The 12,899-nt window shown below is 46.1% G+C and overlaps 1 protein-coding gene across 1 annotated transcript in view; it reads right to left on the bottom strand.

The window, feature by feature from the left end:
- KLB (klotho beta) overlaps positions 1–12,899 on the bottom strand; it is a 41,251-nt gene that overhangs the window by 1,492 nt on the left and 26,860 nt on the right. The window contains exons 2-4 of the mRNA XM_012474882.3: positions 10,223–10,733; positions 6,080–6,348; positions 585–1,728 (exon numbers count right to left, since the gene is read on the bottom strand). Of these exons, the coding sequence (XP_012330305.2) occupies positions 585–1,728; positions 6,080–6,348; positions 10,223–10,733 (1,924 nt within the window). The remainder of the gene's footprint in view (positions 1–584; positions 1,729–6,079; positions 6,349–10,222; positions 10,734–12,899) is intronic.

Below are 12,899 nucleotides of genomic sequence, written 5' to 3'. Positions count from 1 at the left end.
CCAAAAACTCTTGGAGGATAAAAGCAAATTTAAGCAGAGCCATGAGGGTTGAAACTTTAAGGGGTCACAAGCAGAAAATTGTCACTTATTTGGCCTGATTCAGATGTGCTCGTGGTGCAGCCCAGGAATCACACAGTTGGTTTCTCCCGCTCACTTTCGCTTGCTTAGGCTACCATGATGTGATTATTTCACATTGCATGCCTGTATCTAAACGTTTCATGTACCCCATAAATATATACACCTACTGTGTACCCACAATTTTTTTTTAAAAAGCCTAGCAAGCATGCTGAAAATAATCCAAAATAGATGACAGTGTTTATCTTGGGGAGTGAGATTTCAGGTGATTTTTAAAAAACTTTTCTCCACGTGCCCAGTTTTCTCTAGTGGGTGTATATTACTTTTATGGCTTAAAAAACATTTTTCAAAAATCCCATAGTCCAGTTTTCAGAACAAAATTCAATTGACTGGACTTGAGTGCCACAAATCCGATGTTGTCAGGCACCAGCCTGCTCCGCTCATTCTTTGTTCATGTCAGGTAACAGGAATCTTGCTGTGCCCAGGGTCTAAAGGGGCCCCGCCCTTACCTTTGAGCACCTCCTGGAGGTACTTCTCCAGGTAGTACTTCCGGAGCCGGTCATCCTCCAGAGCCTGGTCGTCGATGCCGCTGGCCGTGATGTAAATATCCATATTGCCGTAGTTCCTCTGGACCCACCGCAGTAGCTTGCGCGCCCCCCAGGGAATCACAGCCAGGCGCGTGGGGGAGCTCAGTCGGGTGATGTCTTGCAGAAACTGGATATCCCTGTCTGAGTCGTAGCGGCTGCCGGCCAGCTGCTGGTGCATCACGAACCTGGTGGTGAAGTGGTTGAGCGCGCAGAAGTCGACCGCGCCCTTGAGCAGCCTTCTCTTGGCCTCTGTGAGGCGCGGCAGCGCGGAGCTGGAGAGCCCCCTCCGGTGCTTGGAGGCGATGTACTCCCTCATGGCCGCGGGATAGTCCCCGGTCTTGAAGAGCGGTTCGGCGAACCAGGCGATCTCGAACTGCAGGAAGCGCTCGGCCGCTGTCCAGTGCGAGTCGGCGTAGGGGTTGGCGGGTTCCGCCCAGTCCGCGTGCAGCGACAGCGACACGGCCCCGCGCTGGGACGGCCTGAACTCCCGGTCATAGAGGTGCCAGGCCAGGGCGTGGGCCACCAGCAGGTTGTGCGCCGCCCCGTAGGTGTCGTTGCCAGAGCGATTGTAGATGTCACTCAGCCGGTTGGGCTCGTTGATGGTGATCCAGAGCTTCACCAGGTCCCCCAGCTCCTGGAAACACAGCCCCGCGTAGGCCTGGAAGGCCTCGGCCGTCCATGGGTTCAGCCACCCCCCACCGTGCAGCAGAGGGGCAGGGAGGCCTAGATGGGCGTGGGTCGGATAGTACAGAGTGACCATCGCGGAGATGCCGAGCTTCAGCCCCTCAGTGACCAGGCACCTGTAGTACCGCAGGGCCTGTCGGTTCACCACTGACAGGTTGCCGGTGGGAAGGACTGAGGCCCAATCCAGAGCAAACCGGTAGTGGGTGACTTTCATCATTGTCAACATCTTAAGTTGTTTTTTAATGTTCACAAAATCTGTGCATTGAGCGGGTCGTGTTTTCAGCCTCACCCCTTCCACTCGGTGCAGCATTCTGTTGCCGGTGGCGTTCCACACGTACAGGTGAGGATCGCTGAACTGTGGGGACGAAGCCACAGACTCCGGCTGTGAAAAACAAGCTCATTCAGGTCAGGCATGCGCTGGCAGACAGAGGCTCCTAGCATATGGGGTTTGCGAGGCCTGATCTTTTTCTGCTTCTCACTGACCAAAGAAGAGATAAACGAGGTATGTGCCCTTCATATGGACCTGGCTGCTCTGGCTGTTCTGGTGATGTCAGAGCAAAGGCCTGATGAAACAGCCTCTCTTCCAGCTTCCCCACCCTGTTTTGGATTGTATTGTTTTGTTTTTGAGACAGAGTCTTTTTCTGTCACCCATGCTGGAGTGCAGTGGTGCCATCTCTGCTCACTGCAACCTCTGCCTCCCGGGTTCAAGTGATTCTCCTGCTTCAGCCTTCCAAGTAGCTGAAATCACAGGCATGTGCCACCATGCCCTGCTATTATTTTTGTGTTTTTAGTAGAGATGGCATTTCACCATGTTGGCCAGGCTGGTCGGGAACTCCTGACATCAAGTGATCTTCCCACCTCAGCCTCCCAAAGTGCTGGCATAACAGGCATGAGCCACCTTGCCAGGCCTCTTCCAGCCCTTGAAATCTCCCAGGGAGATCAGAAAGCAGGAGGAGCCACACCCAGGCCCTGGCTTGGAAAACAAGTTGTTTGAGAAAACATTGGGAAGCCATTTTCCAGTTCATTTGACTTTAAACCCCAGGTTATATGGTGGGGTTTGATGTGAGTCTGTTCAAATGCCTCAGGAAATTGGCTTAGTATCCCTCAGTTAAAAGCAATTACAAAATATAGATTCTAAACCCTGCCATAAATAGAAGACAAAGTTGAAATTCCCGTTGTAGAGATTTCACTGAGAAGACAAGGCTAGTTGACCCCAGGCACAATTCCTGAAAGAGGCTGGTGAGATAGGGTAAGCAGTGACTCCTTGCATTTGCTGAATGCAACTCTCTAATTTCCATTTGAAAAGCCCAAGTGATATCATACTCGCATCCATCATGTCTTCCCGACCCATGTGCCTGTGAGAACATCATTGATTCATCCAACAGAATGCTGACACATTTTCTATGCAAGGTGTTTGGGTTATGGGTGGAAAGGACAGTAGAATACCCCCAGAAATCCCGAAGGTTGACACTTGGATCTGATAGTGTCTCATTCCCTGTCTCTCCACGAAGGAGAGAGCCCTGGATGCCGGTTCTAGTTCTGCCCTTTTGAAACTCAGGCTTGGCAACTATATAGTGATGGAGTAATCTCACCTACCTCACAGGTGTGCTGTGAGGACTCAGTGACTCTGGGAAGGTGCTCTGGCAACTCTAATGCACTATACAAACACAATGTAGTCATGACTTGCGTTTCATTTTCCCTAGTGGCAAAAATTGCCTACTAGGCCCTTGAGTCTAAATTAAAGCCCTTGACTTAAAAACATTTCCAAATTCAGGATTAATAAGGGAAAATAAAAGTTCTGTACTTGTTTTAAAGTTCATTTTTTCCCCTCATGACTGAATTTAAACACACCAGGAAAAAAACGATAATTAACCTTTGGTAAATATTTTCCCTCTAATTGTTTTTTCGTGTGTCATCTTTCATAGTTTAATTACAAAACCATATCATTGCCCATTTGCCATCTGCCAACCAGTTATCTAGAACATTAAACTAAGAGAACATTGATCATGTGAGCATGAAGTTAAATCTGTATATAATTTATTTGAGTAAAATCTTCCTAGCCTAGATGGCCAGTTTCAGTGTTTTGAAAACTCAGAACATCATGGTAGTGAAGGATGTTTATAAAAGACAGTCTTGCTATGGGGCAAGGCAAAATCAAATAAAAATATGTCTTAAGTTAAAAACCTTTAGAAAACATTGGTCTTAGCAAGTGTGTATGATTAATCTGCTAAGAGATTAATTTTCTAGTTAAAGACGATACGTCCCAATCCCAACCCCAGCTCCCAGAGCTTGTTTCTAAAATCCTATTCCCCACCAAAAGGACCCTGTACTACTTGGAGAAATGGCTTTTTCCAAGAGAAGAAAGATGAAGCTGGGGCATCTTTTGCCAGAAAATAAGGAAGTGCTTAAAAACTGAAAGGAAAACGTAGAAAAGACAGGAACAGCTTTAGGGGGTCCCATTGACTAAATTTGAGACAATTTGAGCATCAAAAGGAACAATATCATCATGACAATTATGAATTATAAAACATCAAACTTAAAAGAATCCAGCTAATAAATGTAGAGGGAATAATCTGATTACTACAAAGTAATACTTAAGGCAAGGTTCATGAATGAATGTTTAAACCATGAAGTGAAATGTTGAGGAATAGGATATTCACAGAGTCCCAACTATCAACATCAGATTACTTTTTTTTTTTTTTTTTTTTTTTGAGGTGAAGTCTTGCTCTGTTGCCCAGGCTGGAGGGCAATCGTGCGATCTTGGCTCTAACTTCAACCTTCACTTCTGAGGTTCTGTCTGTGGAACAACAGCAAAACTCCATCTCAAAAAAAAAAAAATTTAAAATTAGCCGGTGTGGTGGCACATGGCTATAATCCCAGCTACTTGAGAGGCTGAGGCAGGACAATCACTTGAACCCAGGAGGCAGAGGTTGCAGTGAACTGAGATCGCACCATTGCACTCCAGCCTGGGCAATGGAATGAGACTCTGTCTCAAAAAAAAAAAAAAATACAATCAATAGTATGGTATTATAAAGTTCTAAAACATTGTAGTTGGAAGACAGACCTAGGTGACCTGGGCAAGTTATGTAACCTCCCTAAACTTCAGTTTCCTTGCCTGTAAGATGGGGGTTTTAAGATTAAGTAGGTTGGATGCAGTGGCTTGCACCTGTAATCCCAGTACTTTGGGAGGCTGAGGCAGGATGTTTGTTTGAGCCCAGGAGTTCCAGACCAGTCTGGGCAATGTAGTGAGACTCTGTACAAAAAATCAAAAAATTAGCTGTGCATGGTGGGGTGAACCTGTAGTCCCAGGTGAAAGCTGAGGTGGGAGGATCACCTGAGGCCAGAAGGTTGAGGCTGCAGTGAACTGTGATTGTGCCACAGCACTCCAGCCTGGGTGACAGAGCAAGATCCCATCTCAAAAAAAAAAAAAAAAAAAAAAAAAAAAAGATGACGTATAGAGAAGGTGCATACATAGAGCAGTTAAATCACTGTGCATCTGGAAGCTTAAAGACAGTATGTTAACAGTTCACCAGCACTTGTTATCTGAGCAAGTTGATAGGTTTTACTTTCCTGCCCTATAAAATGAAGAATTTGGAATGGGAGGTCTCTGAGGTCTCACCTGGCTCTAAAAGGTGATTTCTTGATTTCCAGGTAGTGTAGATAATAATAATGGCCAGGTGCAGTGGCTCAAACGCCTGTAATCCCAGTACTTTGGGAGGCCGAGGAGGATGGATCATGAGGTCAGGAGATCGAGTCCATCCTGGCTAACATGGTGAAACCCCGTCTCTACTAAAACACAAAAAATTAGCCAGGCATGGTGGAAGGCTCCTGTAATCCCAGCTACTCAGGAGGCTGAGGCAGGGGAATGGCTTGAACCCGGGAGGCAGAGATTGTAGTGAGCCAAGATTGTGTCACTGCATTCCAGCCTGGTGACAGTAAAACTCTCCATCTCAAAAAAAAAAAAAAAAAAGGAAGGATTAACCAAAAGGTAGTCTCATTTATTCACCTGGTTCTAAAAGATGAGCACCTGGCATGTGCCCAGCACTTCTCTAGTGAGGCATATAGCAGACATCAAAGCCCCAGACATCTCTGCTCTCATGAGGCTCGCATTCTAGTTGAGGAAGACAGGTGTTAAATATGAAAAATATGGAAAGCACATATTATGTTAGGTGGTGGTGAGTGCACTGTAGAAAAGCAGGAAAGGAGGATGAGAAGTGATAGGAGGGTGATTTCTGGAGTGGAGGGAAGCCTTATGGAGAAGGTGACATTTGAGGAAACTGAAGGCGGTGCGGAATGAGACGTAGGGAGGCTCCATTGGGATATGGGGACCTCATAAGGCAAATCACCCAACTCTCTGAAACAGCAAGAATCAATTAAACAAGGCTTTTGGCAAAACAAAAATCTAAAAATAAATTTCCTATCATTTTGACATTACTATTATAACAAAAACCTCACACAGAAATGACAGTAAGTTCCTGCTAGACTGTATGCTTCTTGAGGGCAGCCTCTTGACCTGTCCATCTCCATCATCAACTATGAGCTCTGGCCCACGAAAGGCTCTCAGCATTTGTTTCCTTCTTTCTCTCGCTTCTCTTTTCCCAGCTCTCCTTCATAACCTCCAAACAATTGTGGTGTTTGATATTGTCACAGCTATCTCTTAGCTATCATTGAGTAAATGAAATAGTGTGTGCTGTTTGCCCCAGTTTACGGTTAATTTGGAAGTAACCACCTACCTTAAGAACAGATTCAGTGACACCCCAGGAGAAGTCACAGGGAAACTGACCCTGCACATCTGGCGTGGATTCTTTTAAAGAAAAACCATTTTCTCGTATGATCTGTTTGTAGTAATGTGCTGAAGACTTAGGTTTCCGCTCTTTCTGTTTACTATTAAAATCCACATAAAATAATCCTCGGCGGGTGTTGTAAGTATCCTGCCATTCAAAGCCATCCAGGAGAGACCAGGCAGTATAACCAAACACTTGTATTTTGTCTAACCTTATTGCTGCACAGAAAAAAGAAAGGAGAGATGTTCAGAGGCCTAAACATTCTAGTTCGTGTTTACAATTTCACTAATGTGCCAGAGGACAGCGGTCTGCTGTATTAAATAGAAAATTCATGTTTATACTTCAAAGATGGCAATTATTTTCATCCAGACTGATATCCCGATTCCCCCCACTCCCACTTGGAACCAGTGAATGTCACAGTTAAAGGATCACATTTTAAATATTCCTGGCTGGGTATTGTGGTTCATGCCTGTAATCCAGTACTTTGGGAGACTGAGGTGGGAGGATCACAAGGTCAGGAGTTCGAGACCAGCCTGGCCAACATAGTGAAACCCTGTCTCTACTAAAAATACAAAAATTAGGCCGGGTGCGGTGGCTCACGCCTGTAATCCCAGCACTTTGGGAGGCCGAGGTGGGTGGATCATGAGGTCAAGAGATCGAGACCATCCTGGTCAACATGGTGAAACCCCGTCTCTACTAAAAATACAAAAAATTGGCTGGGCATGGTGGCGCGTGCCTGTAATCCCAGCTACTCGGGAGGCTGAGGCAGGAGAATTGCCTGAACCCAGGAGGCGGAGGTTGCGGTGAGCCAAGATCGCGCCATTGCACTCCAGCCTGGGTAACAAGAGCGAAACTCCGTCTCAAAAAAAAAAAAATACAAAAATTAGCCCAGCGTGGTGGTGGGTGCCTGTACTCCCAGCTAGTTGGGAGGCCGAGGCAGGAGAATCGCTTGAACCCGAGAGGCGGAGGTTGCAGTGAGCTGAGGCCATGGCACTGCACTCCAGCCTGGGCTACAGAGCGAGACTCTGTCTCAAAAAAACAAAAAAAAATTCCTGAAACTTGGTGTGCAAATCCATGTCAGAGGGCATGGTAATTTCCAGAGCTCTTTGGGACCAATGCAGATGTCTGCCCGTAACCAAGAGTTTCTTATTTCAAGTTTGAGTTGGTTCTTGTTTGTGGATAAGCTACCCATTCTAGGAAACTATCCTTGAAGGAGTTAAAAAAAATCTGCTTTTAGAATGAACATAAGTGAATGTAGACATAAGGAGGTAAAAGAAGAAAAGTGATGTAAGAGAATGGGAACTGGCTGGACTGAGGAGCTTACCCTATTGTGCTCCAGGGAGCATGCTATTGGGCAAGTTTCTTGGCCTCAGTTTCCTCATTTGTAAACAGAAAAGATTGGAAAATAGAATCTCTAAGGACTTTTCTAGGTTTAAAACTCTGATTCAATAACTTGTAAGAATTGTGTAAAAATGAAATACGAAAATCAACAGGCTGGGCACAGTGGCTTACTTGCCTGTAATCCCAGCACTTTGGAAGGCTGAGGCGGGTGGATCACCTGAGGTCAGGAGTTTGAGACCAGCCTGGCCAACATAGTGAAACGCTGTCTCTACTAAAAATACAAAAATTAGCTGGTGATGGTGGCGGGCATCTGTAATCCCAGCTACTTTGGGAGACTGAGGCAGGAGAATCGCTTGAACCCAGGAGGCAGAGTTTGGAGTGAGCTGAGATTACACCATTGCACTCTAGCCTGGGCAACAAGAATAAAACTCTATCTCAAAAAAAAGGAGGCCGGGCGCGGTGGCTCACGCCTATAATCCCAGCACTTTGGGAGGCCGAGGCGGGTGGATCACAAGGTCAAGAGATCGAGACCATCCTGGTCAACATGGCGAAACCCTGTCTCTACTAAAAATACAAAAATTAGCTGGGCATGGTGGTGCGCGCCTGTAGTCCCAGCTACTCGGGAGGCTGAGGCAGGAGAATTGCTTGAACCCAGGAGGTGGAGGTTGCAGTGAGCCGAGATCGCACCATTGCACTCCAGCCTGGGTAACAACAGCAAAACTCCATCTCAAAAAAAAAAAAAAAAAAAAAGGAAAAAAGAAAAGAAAATCAACAGCAGCAGTTCAAACAACAACTACCCAAATTAACCATGAATCCTTTTTTCTTTCTTAAAAGATTTCACTCCTCTCATAGAAGTGCCTCCTCATCTCCACATTTTTGAGATTTCATCACTGACATTTTTTTCCTAAAATGAGGAAATTGCAGGCCAAGAGTTTCCAAGAAGATAAATATGTTCAACAGGCCCTGGTTCTTGTCCATAGCTGTTGTAGGGTCCTCAGGAGAGGTGGAATGGTAACACCTGGGAAATGGACACCCCTCCTGCCCACATGCATGGCATTGAACCCAGACCCCGTAGGCAGAGCCCTCGGCCTTGGACCCCATGTGCATGGCCCATAGCTGGACATGGCTTGGTTCGATGCTGCTCCTTCCTACAACTTAGGGCAGCAGGGGCTTGCTTTCCCTCAGGACCCTCCCTGAAGGCTGTCTCCAGCAGCATCTGGAATTTTCCTCCTGTTTTGTGCCTTTTTTTTTTTTTTCAGATGGAGTTTTGCTCTTGTTACCCAGGCTGGAGTGCAATAGTGCGATCTCGGCTCACCGCAACATCCACCTCCTGGGTTCAGGCAATTCTCCTGCTTCAGCCTCCTAAGTAGCTGGGATTACAGGCACGCGCCACCATGCCCAGCTAACTTTTTGTGTTTTTAGTAGAGACGGGGTTTCACCATGTTGACCAGGATGGTCTCGATCTCTTGACCTCGTGATCCACTGGCCTCGGCCTCCCAAAGTGCTGGGATTACAGGCTTGAGCCACAGCGCCCGGCTTGTTTTGTGACTTCTAAAGAGAGCAACAGAATTTTAGAAAGATCCACAGAGAATTCCTTTATATGAGAGTGAAATAGAGCCCAACTCCAGGGAACAGAACCATCGTAACCTGAGCTTGTCTTCTGCTCCGTTGCTTCTATCAGCCACCTGTAGATGTCACTACTTGAGTAAAAGAAAAGGAGAGAGAGGCTAGGTGGGGGCCAGAAGTCTCAGGGAGCAGTAGAAACAACTCATTTTGTCTTCAGACGTTTTCATTATACAGTCATGTAATACAGTATAAAGATCACCATTTCAAGAAAAACTTTCAACATCTTAGAATAAAGTACTACTGTTAGGAAACTTTAAGCAAATATCTTTTAGTATGGTGTCCTTTGTAAATAATGAAATAGCATCTTCTTCCCAATTAAGGATGTAGCTCTAGTCTGAAAGGATTCTGTTCTTAAGCTTTTATTTAAAAAAGGACATGGGAATAACATTAAAAAGTGCTTTCAACATTGAACAATACAATGGCTGGGCATGGTGGCTCATGCCTGTAATCCCAGAACTTTGGGAGGCCGAGGCGGGTGGATCACCTGAGGTCAGGAGTTCGAGGCCAGCCTGGCCAACATGGTGAAACCCCATCTCTACTGAAAATACAAAACTTACTTGGGCGTGGTGGCAGTCACCTATAATCCCAACTACTTGGTAGGCTGAGGCAGGAGAATCACTTAAACCTGGGAGGCAGGGGTTGCAGTGAGCCAAGATCGTGCTGTTGTGCTCCAGCCTGGGCCATAGAGTGAGGCTTTGTCTCGAGAGAGAGAGAAAAAAAGGACAATACAAAAGCCCAGGCTGGACATGGTGGCTCATGCCTACAATACCAAGTCTTTGGTAGGCCGAGGTGGGCAGATCACTTGAGGTCTGGAGTTCGAGACCAGCCTGGCCAACATAGTGAAACCCCCATCTATACTAAAAATACAAAAATTAGCTGGGCATGATGGCAGACGCCTGTAATCCTAACCACTCGAGAGGCTGAGGCAGGAGAATCACTTGAACTCAGGAGACAGAGGTTGCAGTGAGCCGAGATGGTGCCACTGCACTCCAGCCTGGGCAACAAAGTCAGATTCCATTAAAAAAAAAAAAAAGCCCAACAATAATAGTTATATATTCAAAGGTGACTTTAAATATCCTGTAAGTTTTCAGAATTTTTAAAAAATTAAGCAAGTCTACAACCAACCTTGAAGCACCTGGCTGAGGAAATTCTTCATCATGTAGATGGCCGTGGTGTCTTCTGTTTTCACATGACTGTCCGTGAACCAGCCATTCTCAGCAATCAAGATTCGAGGGTTGTCGTATTCCAGTTTAATCCAGTTCAGTGCTTCTCTTAAATTGAGTGAAATATTTTGCCCCATTTTATCCATGGTGTTTAGGGGCTTGAAGTTGTTGGGTCCAAAAGAAAAGGCAAAGAAATCAGCTGTGCCTCTCACCTCATTCTTCTCTGCTTCAGAGAAAAGGGGTAGAACGGAGAGCAACCGCTTTTTCATCCCCTCCGGATAGTCACCGTCCCCATGGATAGGGTTGGCAAACCATCCAAGCACAGAAACCATGGATTGTTGACATTTGGATATATCTGTCACGTTTTCCGGCCGGTGTGGCTCGATCCAGTGAGATCCCAATGTGATGGATAACCAACCGTTCTGATATGGGCGGAAATGTGTGTTGTAGTTATGCCAAACTTTTGAATGAGCCTAAATGAAGAAAATAATATTGATCTTTATTGTCCTCACTTACAAGGGCTGTAACATGGCTGGTAAATGGTCTTTTCATGAATAAAATTAATGCAGCACAGAGTGATTCGGAGGAAAGCTGCCAGGGAGGCCCTGATGACCTCAAAGTCTGTTCTCTATGCCCCTAGTGCTTCCAACCTAAAATTTCTGCTATAGGAGAGCTGAAGGCTGGCAGGAAGCCTAGTCTGGGTCTTACTTCTCCTCTGCCTCGCTCCCTTCCCGGGCCCTCTTGGGGTAGGATGTAGGGTTTCCTCCTCTACATAAGAAGACACAGAGCAGTGATTTTTTATTTTTTTGAGATGGAGTTTTGCTCTTGTTGTCCAGGCTGTAGTGCAGTGGTGCAATCTCGGCTCACTGCAACCTCTGCTTCCCGGATCCAAGGGATTCTCCTGCCTTAGCCTCCCAAATAGGTAGGATTACAGGAGCCCACCACCACGCCCAGCCAATTTTTGTATTTTTAATAGAGACAGGGTTTCGCCATGTTGCCAGGCTGGTCTTGAACTCCTGACCTCAGTGATTCAGCCGTCTCAGTCTCCCAGAGTGCTGGGATTACAGGCGTGAGGCACTGAGACTGGCCTAATTTTTGTATTTTTAGTAGAGATGGGGTTTCACCGTATTGGTCAGGCTGGTCTCGAACTCCTAACCTCAGGTGATCCACCCTCCTCGGCCTCCCAGAGTGTTGGGATTATAGGCATGGGCCACCATGCCTGGCCCAGAGCAGTGATCTTTCACCATTTTGCGGAATCTCCCTTTGGTCCTAATTTAGAAGTCCAGGACAGCACAGGCTCTGAATCCTATAAATGAGTAATAATAGAGCCCACCTCCTAGGGATGTTGTGAGGATTGAGTGAATTAACATATGTAAACAGCTTTAGAATCATGCCTGGCACAGAGTAAGCTCTATATAAGCCTTAGCTATTATTGCTATGATTATTAAAGGGTGGTCGGCACCACCCACAGCAGAAGACCAATGGAAAGAGTGTGAGCTTTGGGGTCAGCACACCTAGGCTTGAAATTTATGTACTTACTGTGTAACCTTAGGAAAGTCACTTAACCTTTCTGAAACCTCTTAGTATTCTCAGTTGTAGAATGAGGTTAGTAACAACAATATCCACCAGGCATGGTGACTCACACTTGTAATCCTAGCACTTTGGGAGGCCGAGGCTGGTGGATCACCTGAGGTCGGGAGTTTGACTAGTCTGGCCAACATGGTGAAACCCTGTCTCTACTAAAAATACAAAAATTAGCTGGGCATGGTGGCAGGCACCTGTAATCCCAGCTACTTGGGAGGCTGAGGCAGGAGAACTGCTGGAGGTTGCAATGAGCAGAGATCTTGCCGTTGCTCTCCAGCCTGAGTGACAAGGGCAAAACTCTGTTTCAAAAAAAAAAAAATATTCTGGAAGGTTGATGTCAGATTTGTATACATGAAGTAAATAGCATAGAATAGACCACATAGGAGTATTGCCAAAAGGTGGACATTATTATTGGTCCACCTGGAGTTTGCATTTCCAGTTGTGCTCTCTTATAACACAGCCTCGTGATGGGTTTCTGGTCCATTTCATATTACAGATACTTCCTGAGCACTTACTTCAGTGCCTGGCTTGCCCTGCCCTGAGAGGGTGAGACAGATGGCACAGGAACTTAGCCTCAGAAAGTGTTGTAGTGGGAAAATAAGGATGCAGCATGTGAAAGAGAAACATAAACAGCATAAAATATGGCATTAAATTAAAAAAAAAATTAAAAGCCAGAAGCCATGGCTCAGCTAACAGTCACAGCCATAGCTGAAAGCACAAACATTAAGGACCCCAGTTAAGGACTCCATGCCAGTTAAATGCCAAGGCCACTTCTGTGTCCCAGCTAGCTGTGGAATTGTCCTTCATTTGTGTCGGAGCCACTCTCTTCCCCTCAGCATTTCACTTGCTTGTCTCTTGACACCTTTCCCCTGGTCTCTCAATTTCTCCACTGTTTGAGTGTTTCTTTTTTTTCCTTTGAGACAGAGTCTTGCTCTGTCACCCAGGCTGGAGTGCAGTGGCACCATCTCAGCTCACTCAACCTCCACCTCTTGGGTTCAAGTGAACCTCCTACCTCAGCCTCCCTAGTAGCTGGGACTACAAGCAAATGCCACCAC

The sequence above is a fragment of the Aotus nancymaae genome, unplaced genomic scaffold, assembly GCF_030222135.1.
Source record: "Aotus nancymaae isolate 86718 unplaced genomic scaffold, 86718_ANA_hifiasm-v0.15.2.pri h1tg000006l, whole genome shotgun sequence".
Classification (NCBI taxonomy): domain Eukaryota; kingdom Metazoa; phylum Chordata; class Mammalia; order Primates; family Aotidae; genus Aotus; species Aotus nancymaae.
This window is presented reverse-complemented; position numbering and strand designations above follow the sequence as displayed.